This window comes from Panthera tigris, chromosome D4 (assembly GCF_018350195.1).
Source record: "Panthera tigris isolate Pti1 chromosome D4, P.tigris_Pti1_mat1.1, whole genome shotgun sequence".
NCBI lineage: Eukaryota > Metazoa > Chordata > Mammalia > Carnivora > Felidae > Panthera > Panthera tigris.
Genome location: NC_056672.1, coordinates 12,979,554 through 12,999,758, shown reverse-complemented (window position 1 = coordinate 12,999,758; position 20,205 = coordinate 12,979,554). Strand labels below are relative to the sequence as shown.

General features: G+C 43.6%; 1 protein-coding gene across 1 annotated transcript in view; it reads left to right on the top strand.

The window, feature by feature from the left end:
• TRPM3 (transient receptor potential cation channel subfamily M member 3) overlaps nucleotides 1-20,205 on the top strand; it is a 94,146-nt gene that overhangs the window by 24,431 nt on the left and 49,510 nt on the right. Inside the window, exons 9-11 of the mRNA XM_042963470.1 lie at nucleotides 2,349-2,489; nucleotides 9,663-9,791; nucleotides 14,241-14,492. Coding sequence (XP_042819404.1) covers nucleotides 2,349-2,489; nucleotides 9,663-9,791; nucleotides 14,241-14,492 — 522 coding nt within the window. The remainder of the gene's footprint in view (nucleotides 1-2,348; nucleotides 2,490-9,662; nucleotides 9,792-14,240; nucleotides 14,493-20,205) is intronic.

The following is a 20,205-nucleotide window of genomic DNA, read 5'->3' as shown; positions in this document are numbered from 1 at the left end:
CCTTTAGCGGCCTAGTTGACTTCAGTGGATCTTTCCCAGACTTGACATCTGTGTCCAGCCAGCAAAAATTCTCAAATCCATATTATGTAGTGTTGCCTGTATTTGACCCTATTACATTCTGCTTAAGGAATGTAGTCAAAGGAAATGTTTGACTACTGGGAAGAGAAATTAAGAAAATCAGTCAGTTAAGCTGCTTAGGCTGGAATTAATGAAATTTCGAAAATGCTTTACTTAAGCCCACAAAAGAAAAGCTTTTAAAAAATGCATTCATTTGGGAACGTATCTGAATAATGAAAGCAAGATAGGCCGTGTTGTTTTTGTTTTTTTTCACCTGCATTGCCAGATACGTGTTTTTGCACTCTGCCTAATAAAGCTCCAACATGTCCAGAGACCCAGGGCATTGTCTCAACTCTGTTGGGGAAGCCACTCTTTCTAGAGTTTACCCCAAGATGTCACTGTCCAAGATGCCTACAACTCCCCAAGCTGCCTTTACTAACATCCCATTATGTCCCCAAATTGTATTGCATTATTGAGCAAATAAAGAAGCAGAACAGAAGCAGGGTAATTATGTTACATAAATTATAAATTATAGAAGGAGGTAGCTCAGAGTTTCTTGAGGTCAGCGGTCAATATTGATAGAAGTCAAACGTGCCATATCCATCATGGAGATTGACCCAGCTCACTGATCAAAATAAAGGCTTGGATAGGCCATCGAATGGGATCTTACCTATTCATTAAGTCAAGGTAATTTCCTAGCCATAGAGGCTTTAAAGGAATGGAAGTTGCCTTGTTACCTTCTCCAGAAATCCTATTGGTTACAGGTTCATCATCTGCGATTGTTACATATTTGAGAAGGTGGATAGTTGAGGCAATGACAAAAGTAGTTGGAACTATTTGTATATCTTGAGTAAGGTGGTTTGAAACCAGAATTATCTGCTCTCAAATTCAAGATAAACAAATGATTTCTATAATTAGATCTCTCAACTCTAAACCTGTATCCCACTCCTTTTTCCTATTCTAAATCCTTGTCAGTCACTGAGTAGTTAGAAGGATTTGCCCTGTTCTTACACTTAATAAAAATCTCATTTCCCAAACATGGTAGAACTAACCTTGTCTTAGAATAATACCAAAACAATTAAAGTCAAGAAATTATGCTATAATAGAGCCCTAATAACACTTTTCTTTTTCCTGGCTAGAAATTCCCAACCAGATTATTTTAGTCAAGACTATCCAAGAAAAGTCTCAGTTCATTGTAACTAAACACTAGCTAGTATACACAGAGCACTTATTAAGTGCCAAATGCTTATTTATTTGTAGACCAATCCTATAGCAGGTGCCATTATTACCTCCAATTTAAAGATAAAGAAACTAAGATTCAGAGCAGTTAAAAGATTTACCCCGGGTGCCATGGATTCTGAGCATCCAAGAGAGGATTCAGTCCTCCTTCTGAATGACTCAAAGTCTGGAACTCTTCACCAGTAGGCTCTTCAGCCATACTTGACTCATCCTGCCACTTGCTACCCAGACAGGCATGCATCTGTCTTTTCTCAAAGTCTGCCTTTTTTGTGATGTTTTATTGTCATTTTTGCTGCTGCTGTTGACATGGGTGAGAAGGAAATAATTCGATTCGTAAGGAAACTTCCAACAGCTTGGCGATGAGGCCTCTCCAGGTCAGGCCTGACTTCTAGTCCCACCCAGCAGAATCTCCCATGCAGAGGAAGGCATTGTGCTTAGAAGTCGCCATGAAACTAATCCCAGCAGTAATTTGGGTTTTATGAAGTTTGAGATCAGGGAACCAAGGTTTATGCCTAAGGGTTGAGGAGAGGTTTCTAACCTAACTAAGCTCCAGGCACTTCAGATAACCTCTCTAATACTCGTAACCTTTGGGTAAGTTAGATATTACTGGTCCAGTGTGTTTGTTTGTTTATTTGTTTGTGTTTACTTAAGAGTCATTAGCATGAGTAGACAGAATTCAAACCCAGATCTGCCTGTCTCACTACTATGGGGAGGGGGTGGAAAGAAAAGAGATTCCTGGCCTTCCGAGGCTATGCTCTTCCTCCTCTCAGAACTCTGGTATCTTCCATTATGGAATCTTCCAGAGCTCCCATGGCAGAAGAGAAGATAATGGTAACAGATATCCCTAAGACCTTCCATCCCAGGCAAATACCTTTGATTCTATATATGACACAAATGCACACCTAGGGAAGGCACAACCTGTGAATCTCTGGGGACCTTGGATAAAACCCTTAGGTTCTATGAGCATGCATTCCTGATGTGTAAAATGAGTACACTGAATCGCATGCTCTCCAGAGCCCTGCCATGATGGTGTCAATTCTCTTCCACTGTAGGCGATGTTGGGACGAAACAATGGGGAGTCTTCCAGAAAGAAGGATGAAGAGGAAGTTCAGAGCAGACACCGGTTAATCCCCCTGGGCAGAAAAATCTATGAATTCTACAACGCACCCATCGTGAAGTTCTGGTTCTACACTGTAAGCATCTTCCTTTTTTTTCTTCCTAATGGGTGACCACAAAGAGCCAATGTCAATTTCACGTGCACCCTTGTGGTTTCCTCTGTGAGTCATAATATAAGGATCACACAGGCAGGGATGAAAGCTTTTCCCAAGAGTTCTGTAAGACGTGTGGAGTTTGTGAGGCGGCTTCTACAGCTTCTGCATTTCTCCTCCTTGCAGAAAATAAAGGAAATGGTAAAAGTGAGAACTAACAGAAATAGAGGTGGGACGAGTATGAGTCTAGCAAAAAAATAGATGTCATTTTATAAAACACTTGTGTGTTCTGGATGGATGAGCGCTGGATTGGAGTTGCCCATTTTAGATGCCAATCCTGGGGGTAGGGAACATTTGAAGGGTAAGGGCTGAGCAGAGTTTTCAAAGTAACGCCACTAAAGGTTGGTAGCCTAAGCGTGTAACTACTCCCAATCTGCTAGTGTCATCAAACAGCCTTTCTTGTTCAGACATGATGAAACAACATGCCAACCAAAGCAGCAAAAACTACTTGAAGTAACTACAGTCACAGTGAAGATTGTTCCGTGCACACCCTGCAAATATTTTGTGTCCACAGGATGAAATCTTGTCCCTGAAATAGCCTCTTGATATGATAGAAATGGCTAGACTCTTGGTTTCCTACTTCTGTTTTTCATGAAGATGAGCTTCCCCCAGGTCATCTCTGGTTCTCTCCAGTCACAGTGGCACTGTGCCAGATGAGGGACAGGTGTCTGTATTTTTGGCCTTTCTCACAACCAGCTACCCACCAGGCACCTGAGTCAGCAAAGGAAAATCCTAGTCTGAGGCCAAGATGACTCAAATGACCAGATGAGGTGTTTCTGTGCATGCGTGTGGTCCCGTATGCCAGCACTTAACGCTGCCTTTCAGTGAGGCTTTCTGAGTCTCAGCACTGTTCGCATGGGGCGCAGAAAAATTCTCTGCTTAGGAGGACTGTCCTGTGTACTGTACCATGTCCAGGAGCACCTCTGGCCTCAGTTCACTAGATGCCAGGAGCACTCTCCAGCCTCCACGTATGACAACCACAATGTCTCTGGACATCGCCAAATGTCCCTTTATGGACTTACTTTGCTACCAGCTGAAAACTACTGTTGTAAACTATGGTCTTGAAAGAAGATATAATTGAAATATAAATATTAGATTTTTTTAGTGAAGTAAAAATTCAGGTTTGTGAATACTAAAAATAGAAAATAATTCTCCCCCGAAAAAATTAAGACGTGCAAAAATAATTTCCATTTATATATTTTATGCAGATATTAAATTTACCTTGCAGGAAACAACTTAGTGGGTGACAAGCATGGACTTTGGGGTAAGACAGGCTGAGTAGAGATCCTGTCTGGGCCCCTTAGCATTACTGTGTGACCTCAAACAAGTTACTTTAGCGCTCTGTGCCAAGATTCCTTAAGATGGGGATAATAATAGTACCTACTTTGTAGGGTTTAGTAAAGATTAAATGTGTTAAAATATGTAAAGCACTTAGAACAGTGCTTGGAACGTGTAAGCACAATATAAATGTAACTGTTTTTATTCCTAGGCTAGTCACATTGCATGGCAATAGTCCGTGTTTTTATTCATCCATCCACCCAATAGTTATGATATCATTTTTTGAACACCTACTGTGAGGCACTGTTATAAATTCTTTACATATATTTTCCCTAATTTAATAGTTTATCAAGGTAATAATTTTACCAAAAAAAAGAGATAATTTTACTACATTTTACACCCACTTCTGTCCTTCCTTTTATACCAGGATGCCTCAATTACCCCAGCCTAGAACAGGGCTTGGCAAACTATATTCCCACAGGCCAAATCAAGTCCCAGATCCAGGCCTATTATGGTGGACTGTGAGCTAAGAATGGTTTTTACATTTTTAAAATTGAAATAAAATCAAAGGAAGAATACTTTATCATACGTGAAAATTATATGAAACTCACACTTCAGTGTCCATAAATCAAGTTTTATTGGAACACAACCAAACTCATTCGTTTACCAATAATCTGACTGCTTTTGTACTAACAACTGTTGAGTCAATTACTTGCTATAGAAAGACTGTCAGGCTCTGAAAGCCTTAAAAATGAACTCTGTGGTCCTTTACAGAAGAAATTTGCTAACTCCTTATCTAGAGCATAAAAGAACTAATAGAAATAATAGTATAAAGAATTACCTATCACCTTTACAAATACAAGACTCATTTGTCCTATCTAAGACATCTCTCTCTCTCTCTCTCTCTTTTCTTGATCATTGTTCAGCATTAACTTTATTTCCTTGATTCCCTTAGTCCCCATTTATTCAGCTGTGACAATTTGTTGGCCAAGATACTTTTAAGTCACAAATGCCTTGGACAGTGGTTTTCAGTCTTGACTACATATTGGGATCGCCTGGAGTGCTTTAAAAAACAACAACACCTGGGTTCTATTTAATCCACCTATTTATCTATTAAAAAAAAATTTTAAGGTACCTGGGTTCTCTATTCTCAGAGATTCTGACATCATTGGTCTGGGCACAACCAAAGCTTCAGGCTATTTCAAAGGACCCAGGTGTTTGTAATGAGTAGCGAGGGTTAAGAACCACTGCCCCAGACAGAAGGCCCAGTATTTTTTTCCAAAACTTCTTGGATGATAAAGAATTTTGTTAGAAATGCACATCGTGGCCCTATCACAGACCCATGAAATCTAATCTCCAAGGAGTTGCTGAAGAGGCTATATGTTTAACAAGCTCCCCAAGTGAGTCTTCTAGTCCAGGAAGCTTGGGACACACTGCTCTCCTTGTATCAGATGTCTCCGAGAAGTGGAGCCTGTGTGTCCAGCTCCCTTCTGCGCGGCTGACGGTAGACTCAGCAAACCCATTGGACTGGACACCCCAGTCATGTTGTTAGTGTTTACATAATGACTTCCAGAAATCCATAGCTGTGTGTTTACAAAGCCTAAGCCTCGAGGAAGTGCATGGAGATGAGGAATGCCAGATTTTTAAGTCCCCTCCCCAGAGATGCTTAACAGTAAAATTCGCTTTAGATCAAACCTCCCATTTGCTTTCGGATGTGTTCCTTCCTATAAGAGTATTTCCCACTCTGGTTTCCAAAAATATCTCCTTCTGTGTACACTCCCAAGTTTCTGAAAGAGGGAACACACCTCATTTCCACATAAGTTCACTTCCATATCTTAGCAAGTTTCCAGAAGGCCAGGTTGGGTCCTCTTCTGTTCCAAGAAGAAAGGAGGCAGGGATCCAGCTGGCTCGCAGATCTGGTCTGTGATGAGAGTCATTTCAAGTGCCCAGCTGGAAAGGACACCGTTGCAGTTATAAAAGAGGAACCAAGTCAGAGGGCAAGGGATATGCTCTGGGCTTCTCCAGCATGGACAGACTCCTGCCTCTGTTTGAACACCACTGTGCCCCCTCCCCTCTCCAGGGGCAGGAGGAGAAAGCTCACCAGGGATCCACACAACCTGAAGAAAGCTCTGGTGCTTTCATTGCATAGTTTGGGAGTTGAGCATCTTGGTTAATGGAAAATGTATAAAAAGAATATATGAGCAAATAAAATGCAAATCCTTAGAGGATGCCTACTGACTTAAATAAGCATCATGAGGTTATGTTTCTGTTCAAAGTTTTGGCATTCTACACACAACTTGTTAAAGCTCACAGAATATATGTGTGTAGACACACACAATTTTAAAGCATGTCATGTTAAGGTAATCTGTAGCTAGACCCCATGAATGTTGGTGAGTTCTAAGATAGGTTGCTTCTCAGACAGCAGACAGTCCTCTGTTGTGCCATTTAAACATGTTTAAAGTCATATTTTTGGAAGTCTATATTTTGAGAGTTGTCCCAAAATGTTATATTATAGCTTGAACATGGAAAGAAAAGCATTATAGAGTAACTGGATTTAAAGAAGAGGCTGAGGGGCATTTGAGTGGCTCAAGGGGCTGAGGGTCCAACTCGTGATAGTGGCTCAGGTCATGATCCCAAGGTTGTGAGATCAAGCCCTGCGTCGAGCTCCGTGCTGGGCCTGGAGCCTGCTTAAGATTCTCTCTCTTTCTCTCCCTCTGTCCTTCCCCCACTCACTGGCTCTCTCAAAAAAAAAAAAAATAATAATAACAAATAACAGGCTGATCGTGGAAGAAGCATAAGCAGTAAGGAGGGCAATTTAAAAAAGGAGAGGTATGGCTAGTTAACCAGACCAAAAGGAAACAAGTACTGAGGTAAGAGGAGACGAGGAATGGAAGTTGCTTGAAAAAAGAAGCAAATAATTATTTTAGCCACCATTCATTTGGCCTCTACAACTGTTAGGAACTAGATACAGGGGCGCGTGGGTGGCTCAGTCGGTTAAGCGTCTGACTCCGGCTCAGGTGGTGAACTCACAGTTCATGAGTTCGAGCCCTTCATCGGGCTCTCTCCTGTCAGCGCAGAGCCCACTTCAGATCCTATGTCTCCCTCACTCTCTGCCCCTCCCCCACCTCTCTCTCAAAAATAAATAAACATTTTTTAAAAAGGGAGATAGATATATATTCTCCCCCCCCCAAACTCACCCCCCCAATCCTTCCAAAAGCTCTGTAAGGTCAGTAGCCATCGTCTCCATTTCACAGGATGGAGGCCCAGGCAGGTGCATTGATGTACACGAAATGATACAGCTTGGAAATACTCGAGCTAGGATTTAAATCCAAGTTTCCCTGACTGCATCTACATTCCTTCAGCCAAACCAATACACTAGACCTGTATTCGGAGGACAGAGGCAGGTTGGAAGAGATGCTTAAATACTAAAATGCAGAGGTTCTGGAAGAATTGTGTGGGTGTCACTGGGCCTGCGTGTGACAAGAGAAGATAGTTCTTTGGAATATGTCACAATGAATTGGGTGAAATAATAAAAACCAGGGCAGTTAGAGAGACTCATTTCCCCTAGAAGCAATAAATATGACCCAACAAACAAAAGGAAGCAACCACAAAGAAGGATTTCAGGCCAGAAGGAGGCTGAGAATATGTTTTAGAGTTTCGCTATTGAAGTCCGCTGTGTCTTGTGAAATACAGTACTCGTGGGGACCGAGAGTGGATGCCCATGTATAACGGTAAACAGGAACCATATGAACCAAATTGCATTTTAAACAGTATCCCACATGATTTCAAGTAGAGCAGAAGCCTCAGGTGAGGTTTCCACACTGTGCTAACAGCCCCAGAGGGAAGGAGTGGGGGCCGAGGTGTGGATTAAAGTGACAGTCCGTGAGGGGCACCTGGGTGGCTCCGTCAATTAAGCGTCTGACTTCAGCTCAGGTCATGATCTCGAGGCTCGTGAGTCTGAGCCCCGGGTCGGGCTCTGTGCGGACAGCTCAGAGCCTGGAACCTCCTTTGGATTCTGTGTCTCCCTCTCTCTGCCCCTCCCCCACTCACACCCTTTCTCTCAAAAAAAAAAAAAAAAAACCTTAAAATTTTGTTAAGTGACAGTCCCTGAAGGGGTGAGCAGACAAGAGCGCAAGGTGGAGAAGGAACAGCCTCTCCACAGCTGTCCTCATGCTTCCACTCCTGATCTCACTGAACTCTGACATATGTTCACCACGCAAGAGACCAGAAATTATATGGTTGTGTCTGTAAATGCGTCATCATAGGGGCTTTAAAAATACCTTTGACTCCTATTCAGAATCTATGTATCCATTTTATTAAAAAAGGAAAGGAAGGAAGAAAGACAGCGAGCGGCCCCATTAGCAGAGAAAGGAACGTTTCTCGAGCTCTGTGGGGCCGCCAGTTCCCCTTTCTGTCTCGCAGTCAGGCTGTACCTTTCCCCACCTGCTAAGGTGCCTGCAGGGCTCCAGAGTCGCACTGTATCTCCAAGGCCTCCACCCATTTGCCCACACTGTGTCCTATTCTTTGCTCTGTGGGCTCTGAAGAGTGCAGACAGGAATAAACCCGCTCACTTCCTGCTCACAGCCCCCGGGGCCCCGAAAGCCAGCGAGCGCCTTACTCAGCTTGAAGCGTTGCCTAGAGAAGGTTGAGCTCGTATGCCATTTCCCCGAGGAGGAGTTTTTCTCCAGAGGTTCCGCAGGCCCTGACACAAGAACCCCACCAGCCCTCCTACACTCCACGCACTCATCTAGACATAACCGAGTCCTCCAGTGACAGTCACTAAACCTGAGCCCCCAGGGGTTTTCGGCGGACACCCAGCACCTCAGCCAGTGCTATCGGGATTCAGCCTCCGGGCCAGAGCCCCATGAGGCTTACGCCCCCCTCCAAGCCACAGTTGGCTACACAGACCCATTCCTTTCTATAAATTGCTTTATCTTCTCTTGTTTTCTTTCAAAGAAGCAGAAACCAGGGAGGACTATCCCAACTTGGATAGGGTGGGGAGGTGTTGCTATAGAAAATGGATAAAATCCTCCCAGGGCACTGCTAAGCCAAGCACATTAAGGGAGGAGGAGGAGAAAAAAAGAAGACATTAACTCAGAAAACAATTCAAGTGGGACTTCAAGATAAAATCCAGTCTATTTTTATGTTGGTTTGACCAGTTTACAAGTATAGTATGTGCCTTCCTTTCCTTCCTACAGACATTTCACCTACCTGGCATTCATTAGGCACAAATCCACTGTGTGCCCTAGTTCAAGAACCTGAGGCTCCGGGCGCCTGGGTGGCTCAGTCGGTTGAGTGTCTGACACTTGATTTCAGCTCCGGTTGTGATTTCACAGTCCTCGGATCCAGCCCCGCCTCTTTGGGATTCTCTCTCTCCTTCTGTCTCTGCCCATCCCCTACTCATTTTCTCTCTCTCTCCCAAAATAAACAAATAAACTTAAAAAGAAAAAAAAAAAAGAACCTGAGGCTTATGCATGAACAAGAGTAGCACTGAGAGAAGAGGTCCCCTTTTTAGCCAGAAAGACACAAGAAACGGTAATAGCCAAACAAAAAGGATGCATCATGGCACAGAAGTAAAGGCAAAGTACTGGACCCAGGGACACATGTAAGGGACAAAAGGAAGATAGCACATCACATTATTTCAAATATTATAGTCATTTTCTTAAATTCTTTGAATAGTTTAAAGCCTTGAAGTTCATTTTGTTGTGAATTCTGAGTCCTGCTTGCTGACCTTGCTCTGTTCTGCCATGCGGCGGCCTTGCCCAAGGGCCGGGCTCCCGGGTCTCCGTAGCCAGAACCCTGTATTGTGTTTCCTTACAGCTGGCGTACATCGGATACTTGATGCTCTTCAACTATATCGTGTTAGTGAAGATGGAGCGCTGGCCTTCCACGCAGGAATGGATCGTCATTTCGTACATATTCACCCTGGGGATAGAGAAGATGAGAGAGGTAACTGCTTTCATAAAGGAGAACATAGGAGAAAAACAGTGGTCGGTTACCTTTGTGAGTGGAAGGGAGGGGCGATGCTAGGGATCCAAATTAAGCCAGAAACCGTTTTCTCTATGCTGCACAGAAATAACGGACTCGGCCTCGAGGGCCGGTGGCAAACCTGGGGAGGCGTCATAGTGTGGGTTTTATAGGGTCATCACTTCACGCCTACTCAGGGTTTGCTCTAGCTTTTGCCAACAGATCTCTTGTCCAAGAAGAGTTGTCTTCGACACTGTTTACACGTCTCTTTCCTCGACCCTATAAACGAGAGTTTTCAAATTTTCCCATTTTTCCACTTTTAACTCCCATTGCAACTCCTTACTCTGGGTCTCTTTGGCACTATCATCCAATACCTATGATTCTCCAAATGCATTTCAGCAGCTGTAGAAGGAACTACGCTTCCATTCATTAATCTATCTTCCACTTTATTCCTTCTCAACATTTATTATGCACCTGCTGAGCACCAGCCTCTCCACCAACCCTAGGAATCACTGAAGTGGGCTGAATATATTTCTTGTCCTTCGGGTTGAGGGTGTGGGCCCCTCTGTACTCCCCACATCCCCACCTTGTTAAAGGAGCCATCATAACCCCACCCCCCATATGACTTGCTTGAAGTTCAAAGCCAGAGTCAGGGGCCTTCCCAATCTGAGCTGCTAAAATGAATGTGGTCAAGCAAACGTCCACCAGAGGGCTCTGCAACTCTGCTCAACGCGCTCCACCAACCCATTCCCTACGCTGTAGGGAAGGCACGCTTGTGTGATGATTCTTCTGCATTTCCCCCTGGAACTACAGTCATCAGGGCAGGTCTTTTCTGGAAGAATTACTCTCTGTCAAGTCCACTGCACGTTCAAGAGCTCTCGAGCAATCCTACTCCCAAAGCTACAGTGAGTGAGAAAATACATCGGGATCCATACAAAAATGGATTCCTACAAATCCACAAATTCACCCTTGCCTTCATTACCAACCAGTTAAAATACCCTTAGTCTCTTAGGTTTTAGTTCTCTTTCAGAAAAAAGGATGCAGTATCTATTAGATGCCGTCATATGGGATCATTTTTAAAAATCTCTTAAAATACATTCAGAGCCCTTCTTTGGGGTTTTTAAACTGCTTCGGGGACACTTAAATTCTAATCAGCATGTCCCCATGCTGAGAGTTTGGAGGTGTGCACTAGTCCCATTTTATAAAAAGCTGGATATTCTTTTTAATGGATGCCCTGCCTGGCCTCGTTCTAACTAGTTGTGTACTGTTCGGCCTCCCCATTCACAATGCCTTCTACTTCCTGAGCACGGCTGTGGATTTCCCATTGGTAAACTGAAAAAGCTGTAATAAATTTGCAGTGCTCTTTGTGTAGCGCTCTGACAACGGAGGCCTGCTACCGCTAAGAGCTCTGGTGCTGTTCAGTGCTAGCTCCTCTCCCGTGATTTAACGCCCAGATGCATATTACTTCCCCATGATAAGCAGAAAAGGGAAAGACTCGCGCAGGGAGACTGGAATCCCTCCAGGGACGAGGCTGGAAGAAGACAGGGAGCAGCCTGTACTCCGTGGACTGTTCTGGAAGAGGCTGCCAAGCAGGCGGGCTGCCAGGAACCTCCCGGCCTGGATATCCATTTCTCCTGAGGCGGCATGTAACAGGGGCCCGGGCTCTGCAGGGTCGGGTCAGCAGGGGGTCATCCCAGGAGTCCTGGCTCCCGAGGAGGCCGCTCGGGGAGGCCCCCACCGCCTTCGTGGGCGATCTTTTCCTTGTCAGCCTGGCGGGGCCGCACCCCGCCCCAGGTCCCGGACCCGCTGAGGATGCTCAACCGCCCAGGGGCTGCGGACCCCACAGGTCCCGCCTCCGCGTCGGCCGCAGGGCGCAGGCACGCAAGATCCCGGACACGTGGAAATCTCCGTAGGCTTCCCGGCCTTCAGGGATATACGAGCGGGGCTTTGTGGTTTCACAGACGGCCCACCCATTCCCAGCACCACATACTTCCGCGCGCAGTCACCAAAACAAGCCGCGGGGATCCCTCAAGCGACCGGAACTGTTTACACCGTGCGTGGGCGGACGTTCTCCCGCCCGGACCCTCCTCCCGGCAACCCCGCGAGGGCCAGACCTGGCCGCGGCGCGAGGGCACGCCCACTCCTGCGGTCGCGCCCACTCTGCGGCCACGCCCCCTCGGAGCAGGGGGTCGCGGCTGGCCCAGAGCCGGTGGGAGAAGCTTTAGGGCCGGGGTACCTGCGTTCCTGCTTCACCCTAGCCTCTCAGCCTTGACCTCCCCCCCCCCTTTTTTTTCTTATGTTGGGATTTCACAGAAATATTTCCACAGTTTAGAAACTGATGCTATCAATCTCTGTTGACCAATTGTAGGAAAGCGTGGACGCAGGGGTAGAAAAACTCCAAGGCATTTCCCCTCCGCCCCCCTGCCCACACGCAGGGAGTTTTCCCTAGCTAAGATGCAGGGGTGTGAGAAACCGCCAGGACAACGACAGCTGCAGGAATCCCTGATGGGGAGGACAGTGCTTCTCTCAACCTGTGGACCCCAGCTTGCCCCGAGAACTTGTTATGAATGTAAACTCTCCAGCCTCACACACCAGGCATCACTGAAGCAGAAACTCCAGGCGTAGGGCGCGGCCATCGTGTTTTCACCAGCCCCTAGGTGATTCTGATGCCCGCTCAAGAAACTCTGGCCTGGGGTTTAGGGGTGAATGTAGCCCTACAGAGGAGGAAGAATGAGGCTACCAGCTGGCTCTGGCATCTCGCACAGCATTCCAAGCCCTCGTCCTGACTTACTAAGACCTCCCTTCCTTAAGTATTTCAGGTCACGGCAAACCATTAAAGGGGACAAGAGGATGCAAATAAACAGCTGCAGATTAGACCCTGTCCCCTGTCTTTGCTTTCCTCTCTTTTGAGAGGAGATTCCGAGTTGGGTGATGGCTCAAAGAGATTGAAGTCTCCGGGTAAACCCAAAGGCCCAGCTACTCAGCCTCTATAGGCCAGCCTCCCTGGCTCCTCACATCCGGGGACAAGCTGTGGTGTCAGACCAGTGGGACTCACTCTCCAACTATGCGTTTCATAGAGCCTCTGTGTGGCAGCAAAAAGGCCCCTCTAGATTTGAGGTAAGTCAGAGCCCTACCCAGTACCTAATGATATGTAGCAATCAGTCAACAAACATTTAATTGAGAATCTGTTATGTAACCGGCCCTGGGGACCAAAGGGTCTGCCTCAGAGTTTACAGTGGAGATGATAGGTGGGTAGACCAACACAGACAACATGTTTACCTGCATACAGAAGTTAACTTCATAGAGTGACAAACTCTTCAAAACCGAAGATAGGGTAATAGATTAGCAAGTGACAGGGATGTGGAGGCCCCTGCAGGTAGGATAATCAAAGATCTTCTTAAGAAAGGGAAATTAGAGCAGAGACCTTGAGGATGAGGAGGAGCAAAACATGTAAAATTCTGGGAGAAGAAAATGCCCAACAGAAGGAACAAGTGCAAATGTCCCGAGCATATAATGAGCCGCTATGTCCGTAGGTGTGGAATGGGGGGAATGTGGTGGGCTGTGAAATGAAGCCACCGTAAGGAGTTTGGGTCTTTCTCTGTGTGTGTTGGAAGCCATCGGGAGATTGAAATATTCATTTATCACAATTTGCTTTAGTTTTTGTTGTTGTTCATACATCTCTCAAATCACTCTCTTTTTTAGATTGTGGTATAATTTACCCGGAAGAAAATAAACAACTCATAGGAAAATAATAAACTCATTCTTATTTATAAGAAAATAAATAAACTCATTCTGTTTACCCATACAACTGTGTGTAATCACCACCCAGATCACGGCTTCAGTTTTTAAAGATCATTCTGTGTGCTAGTTAGAGAATGGGTTGAGGGAGAGTAGACACCGATGGTGGCAGGAATACCAGTCAGAAGGCTGTTGCAATCATCTAGGTGATGTGGTAGGACTGAGAATACAATGGCAACAGTGGGTGGTGGTGAGCAGTGGTTGGATCAGATTGTATTTAGAAATAGAGGTGATATTGATACAGATTATATGGATGTGACGAGAAGAATGAAGGAGTCCTCCCTGGTGGTCTGAGTAACTCAATATGGTGGCACTCTTTACTGAGATGGAGTGGAATTTCAGAGATTTGCAGTGTGTCAGGAATCTGTCATTTTATAGCAAAACCCTAAGTATCTTAGGATTGTAAGGCAACCCAAAGGATCAAACTTCTTGCTTCTGTTTGCCTCTGGAATGCTTGTATCTTCCTGGTCTGAGCTTAGCTCAGTGGTATATTCATAGCATGCAAATATTCAAGTAAACACAGGTAAACAAAACAAGCTACTGATGTCAACTAACAGACCAAGCGTTTTCCAACTGGACCTAAAACATGGACTGAAACCAGACCTAACCCCACCCTCTTTTCCTGTCTTTTAGATCCTGATGTCAGAGCCAGGGAAGTTGCTACAGAAAGTAAAGGTGTGGCTGCAGGAGTACTGGAATGTCACAGACCTAATAGCCATCCTTTTGTTCTCTGTGGGAATGATCCTTCGTCTCCAAGACCAGCCCTTCAGGAGTGATGGGAGGGTCATCTATTGTGTGAACATCATTTATTGGTACATCCGTCTACTAGACATCTTCGGCGTGAACAAGTATTTGGGCCCATACGTAATGATGATTGGAAAAATGGTAAGCAGGGTTCTCTGATTCCGTGTTATAAATATGCAGAGGAGAAGTGGCAGTAATAGGAAGAAAAAATCATTCGTTTGGGCCTGCTGTGATGGTCTGAGATGGCCCTGGGGGTGTTTGGATTTTTAATTCCTTTTGAGCGTTTGGGAGTTTGACTACATCTGTATACATCACTGGAAAATTAACGATCACTCACCCATTTACTTACTGAAAAACATACACAGATCATCTCTTTTGGGCTAAGCACCGGAGTAGGAGTTGGGTATTTAAAGGTGCTCATTCCGTGAGATTGAAGATGAGAGAGAAGTAATTACCATACAGTGTGCGAATGCTGTTAGAGAGATGTGTATAAAGGAGCATAGAAAAGACAATGTAGGTCAGGGACGGCTTCGTGTGGAGGTTACATTTTAGCTGGATCTTGGAGGAAGAGTGGGTCTCCACTCCAAATCTTTAGAAGATTTTTAAATTTTAACATTTCTTATTTTTTTTTTCCTAATAAAGTCCTTGAAAAATGCCTTTCCCTACACAAAGGGAAGGAAGTACAGTCTATTTTAGTTGAGTTAGGTTGAATTTTATTTGGATATTACGTTCTATCCATATATCATGTATTTTGTTACACTACTGGAAAATGGAGAGTTAAAAACTGGGTTCCAGAATGATGCCCCTACCTATTCTTTAAAAAAGAATCCCAGAGGGCACCTGGGTGGCTCAGTCAGTTAAGCGTCTGACTTTGGCTCAGGTCATGATATGGTTCATGCGTTCAAGCCCCGAGTCAGGCTCAGTGCTGACAGCTTGGAGCCTGGAGCCTGCTTCGGATTCTGTGTCTCCCTCTCTCTCTGCCCCTCCCCCACTTGTGCTCTCTCTTTCTCAAAAATGAATAAACATTTAAAAAAAAAAAAAACTTAAAAAATTTAAAAAAAAAGAATCCCAAGTGGCAAACTAATATGCTTTCCCACAAATGGCTGTGGACTTGTTCCTTGACCACCCTGGTTTCCGGACTCTCTCCATAAAGACTCAGCCCTAGGAGGACAGCAGTAGTGTGAACCCTAGGGGTGCACAAATATATCAGCTCCTGCTCCAGACTCACTAGAAAAAGAATTAGAGCCCTCTGCTCAGAACCTAGGTGCTTCTTATCAATTACCCCACTTTTCAAAGTGTGACCCTTACTTCACCTTCACAGCGCATATGTGGAAAAACCCAAATACCTCCACCCTACCATGGTAAACGCCTCTTCCTGAAAAACTCTGTTCTAATAACCTCCAGTCTACTTCCACTTGTGGGCTGTCAAAAACTAACAATTGGTCAATAGCTGTCCTTTATCATCCTCCCTCAAATTTCACTATATACATCATCACAGCTGACCTTTCAGTCAGCAGATCTGTGTTTATCATTATTATTAGTGTGTGGGTGCATGTGTCACTCTACTGAAATGAATCTTAAATAACCAAGACTCTTCCTACAAAAGCACTGAGAAACACAAGTAAAGGGAAGGAGAATTTGAATCCAAAAGGTAGGAGTTATGAGACCTTGAGAAATGTATTTAACCTCCTTAAGACCCAGTTTACTCATTTAAAGTAATTATAATAAATGCAAGGTTATATCTTGCAGGGCTTTTGTGATGATTACAAATAACACATGCCAAGTAGCTGATAGGGTCTGGCTCATAGCAGGTAGTTGATAAAATTGCATCTGTTATGTTTATGTGTGCCTTCTGTTTATGAAAGTACAGTAAAAAGTGGGGAGGGGGTGAGATATTGGTGAGCACGGTTATTCCACTCTATTCCTAACCCTTTTATACAAAAGCTTGAGACCTATAACACCAGTATTGCTTAGGGGAGATATCACCAAGCCCATTCTAGAGAGGAAGAACTTGAATTCAACAAGCTTGAATTATTTACCCAAAACTGAATCCCAGTTCAATTGGGATTTTTGACTGGGGGGGGGGGAGGATGTGTATCTTACTCTATTGCACAACCTGTTCTATAATCTTCTCTGTTCTTTTAGTAATGAATTTGAGATTGTGGTAAAGATTCTTATGTCTAAAAGCAGAGAATCTCAATTTAGAGCCAGTGGGAAAGATTTAAGAGAAAGGATCAGTGGACCCTCCACCTAATTTGTATATAAAAATTTGTGGGTGTATGAATTTTCTGGACAGAGAAGACAAGCTTCCATGAGATTCTCAAATGTATACTCAAATGGACCCAATGAAAGTGAAGAGTTACAACAGCCACAAAATTAGGCCAAGTTTTCTCAACCTTGATACCATTGGTATTTCAGACTAGATAATTCTTTGTTGTGGGGGCCATGCTGTGCATCACACAATATTTAGCAGCGTCACTGGCTTCTACCCACTAATGCCAGTAGTGTAGGCGTGCACGTGTGCGTGCGGACACACACGCACACACACATATGCTTATGACAACAAAAACATCTCCAGACATTGCCACATGTCCCCTGGGGACACAATTGCCCTCTGTTGAGAAGCACCACAGCAGACGGTTATGTAATCTGATTGCTTGTTTTTCTAATTGATCGTTGCCTTGTTGTTTTGTTTCATTAAATAAGATCTGAAGTCTCAAACAAACCAAATATATCACTTTAAAAGATTGGATGGCATTTAAATAGTTGAAATAACTAAAGTCACACTAAACCAGCAACCTTATTTTAAAATCTACGTCTGTTATTTTAATAATGGCATAATTATCCCCAATTTTGACTAGAATGAAACCTTATTATGGAGCGAGTGAGCGAGATGGACTGCATTTTCTCTGCCTTCCAACTTATGAATGATTCCACTTATAAGTCAAAAATAAGTAGAAAATGAGTATATTTGGTGGCTTTGTTCTCTTTCATGGGGCTTTTAAGATAATTAGTTAAATAATTGAGTCTCTGATCCAGAAGGTAGGTGAAATATGCCTATAGAATTTATCAGTGAGTTAGATGGACTGCTAGGTGGGAAGCTTAATAAAATATGCCCGCATGTGATTATTCTGAAAACCCCTCAACATTACAGAGGCCCTCTTCAGTACTAAACAACCAAGGAACTCACTATACCCTGTGGTCTAGGGACAGACATCTGATAAGATACCTGGACACAATACATAGATCAAGTATGATTCAGGTACCTGGGTGGCTCAGTCGGTTGAAAGTCCAACTCTTGATTTTTGGCTCAGGTCATGATCCCAGGGTCATGGAATCAAGCCTGCATCAGGCTGTGTGCTGAGTGTGGAGCCTGCTTAGGATTCTCTCTCCCTCTCTCTCTGCCCCTGTTTGCGCACGCTCTCTCTCTCTCTCTCTCTTGACCAAAAAAATTAAAAAAGTAAGATCCCAACTGATCTTTAAATCCAGGATCTCTTACTGGAATCCTGACCCCTTTTCTTTATATTCCACTTCTCAATGCAATTCTCTAAGCCTAGTACTAAACGCACTTGTATAATGCAGAATAAAAACAAGAATTATAATAACTATCATTTACTCTGTGCCAAATACCATGTCAGACATATCATCACTACAACCCCATGAAATGGGTTTTAGTATCTTTGTTTAGCAACAGAATAACCAGAAACCAGGCAAAAAACAAAGGCAGGATACCAGCTCTTACCCAATCAGACTTCACAACCTGACCTTCCAGTTCTAACAGCAATGCATTAACATTTACTGAGACCTACCCACATTGTTTCACATATTATCTCATTTAAGCCTTATGAAATTAATATGCATGGTGATTGTCATTATCCCCATTTTGAAAAAAAAAAAAAGGAAAAGAAAACCAAGATTGAGCAACTTGCACATGTCCACCTAAGCTATTTTTACTAGCAGAGGCAAGATGAAAACTCAGGTGGTCAAACACCTGAAAACATGTGCATAACCACCACCATATGTACTCACCTGTATAGAACACAACCTACAGATATATACAAGAGTGAGACAGAATCAGCTCTCTTAATATTGAACTGACTGGACAATTTAACTGTAAAAACAGAGGTACCCAGCCCTGGTTTTTACTAATAATGTTCTACTTCTGCATTCTGCTCTATCAGATTTCAGTATTTGTGTGGAAGACTTTTGTGAAATAGATGAAGTTGAGTGGGAAGAATGTTTCTTGTCTTAGATTGTTTTGGCCCTTCAGGTAGGTAGCACAGTCAATTTGAATGAAAACAGTCCTGAGAAATTGAATTAGAACAGTTGCTGTGTGTACTGGCTGAGTTTTCTTGGGTCAGACTAGCTCCTAAATCTCATGAGTACCCACCTTCCTCTCCCCACCCATTAGTGGAGCCATTAGTGTTTTTTCATTGATGGAACGTTTGGTAAATAAATGATGAAATAATTTTACAAAATAGAGGATGGGAAACAGGCCTATGTTTCCTATAAAACTGTTTCGACACAGCTGGCTTGTTCACTTATAAGAGAGTCCTGAGGCCACTAAGCTGTGAAAGGAATAACTAATTAAGTAGCACGTATCTTTAAAAACAGTGAACAAATATGAATGAACATCAACTTTTGAGAAATTCTTATTTAGTTTCAAAGTCAGATGATACTTGAAAGATAGATTCAGAAGTTGCCTTGACAGTTGATTAATTGGCCAAAAATATTTTGAGCCCTCAGTGTCCTAAGGCAAAGCAGAAGGCTATTGTGTTTTAATTCTAATAACAGGCACCATGGAATATTGTTTTAAAATAAAATTTTAAAGCTAATTTAAAGCCTTCATTATCAACGATAAAATTTTCATTATTCTTTCTTTGTGGGTGGGTATCCCTTCAGGAAGTTTGATATCCCAGAGAAGGTTGTCTTTTGTGTTAGATGGTTTGGTGCGAGGGATAGAAACCAATCTCCAACTAGCTTAAGCCCAGGAGGGATATACTGACTTATGGCAGGGCATGATGAAACTGGCCTTAAGGGTTACTGCAGTCAGGCTCTCAACCACTTTCAGAACATGCTGTCTCTCTCTGTCTGGAATATCTGCTTCATTCACTCTCGATCAGTTTTACTGGTGGGGGACTCAGCCTCAGACACTCTGAATTTATATCATTACAGAGAAAGAAAGGGAGCTTCTCTATCCCAGCTTCAGTTGAAAAAATCCAAAGAGAGGATATTGGTTGGCCCATCTTGTGTCACATGCCTACCTCCTATCACTGTTGCCAGAGGGTGAGGTACCATCATTAACCTAGCCTGGAAAAGACACCATATTTGTGGCCAAAATGGGTGGGAACTGCTTCTAAAAGAAGGAGGCAATGGGTTCTGGCCAGACAAAATAATAGTTATTACATCCTCATCTATTTTTGGTGATAAAAGGAAAGTAATTTGGCATATGAGAAACAGATCCTTGATAATATGTATCACGAAAACAAGCAAAAAAGAAAGGAACAAAGAGGAACGAGAGATAACATTGTGCTTGAATGCAGTCAAGAGAATTTTATAAACATGTCAAGATGAAAGTCCAACATTTCAACAGCAGACACAGAAATGGGCCATTAGGCAACCTGATTCTATTGCCGACAAAAACACCCTCTATAACTGATAGGATATGCTGCAAGAGAATTAAGTACAGAAAGAGTGATTCTCTGAGAGACTGGTTTGTGGTAGAATATCAGGCAGTGAGGTGGGGCCACAAGAATAAGAAGGTGGATGGTGGGTATGTGGGCTGTCCTAGCTTTGCTTGCAAGTAATTACTTTCTTGAGCATTCCAACTCTCAAACTTAGGGAATTTACAACA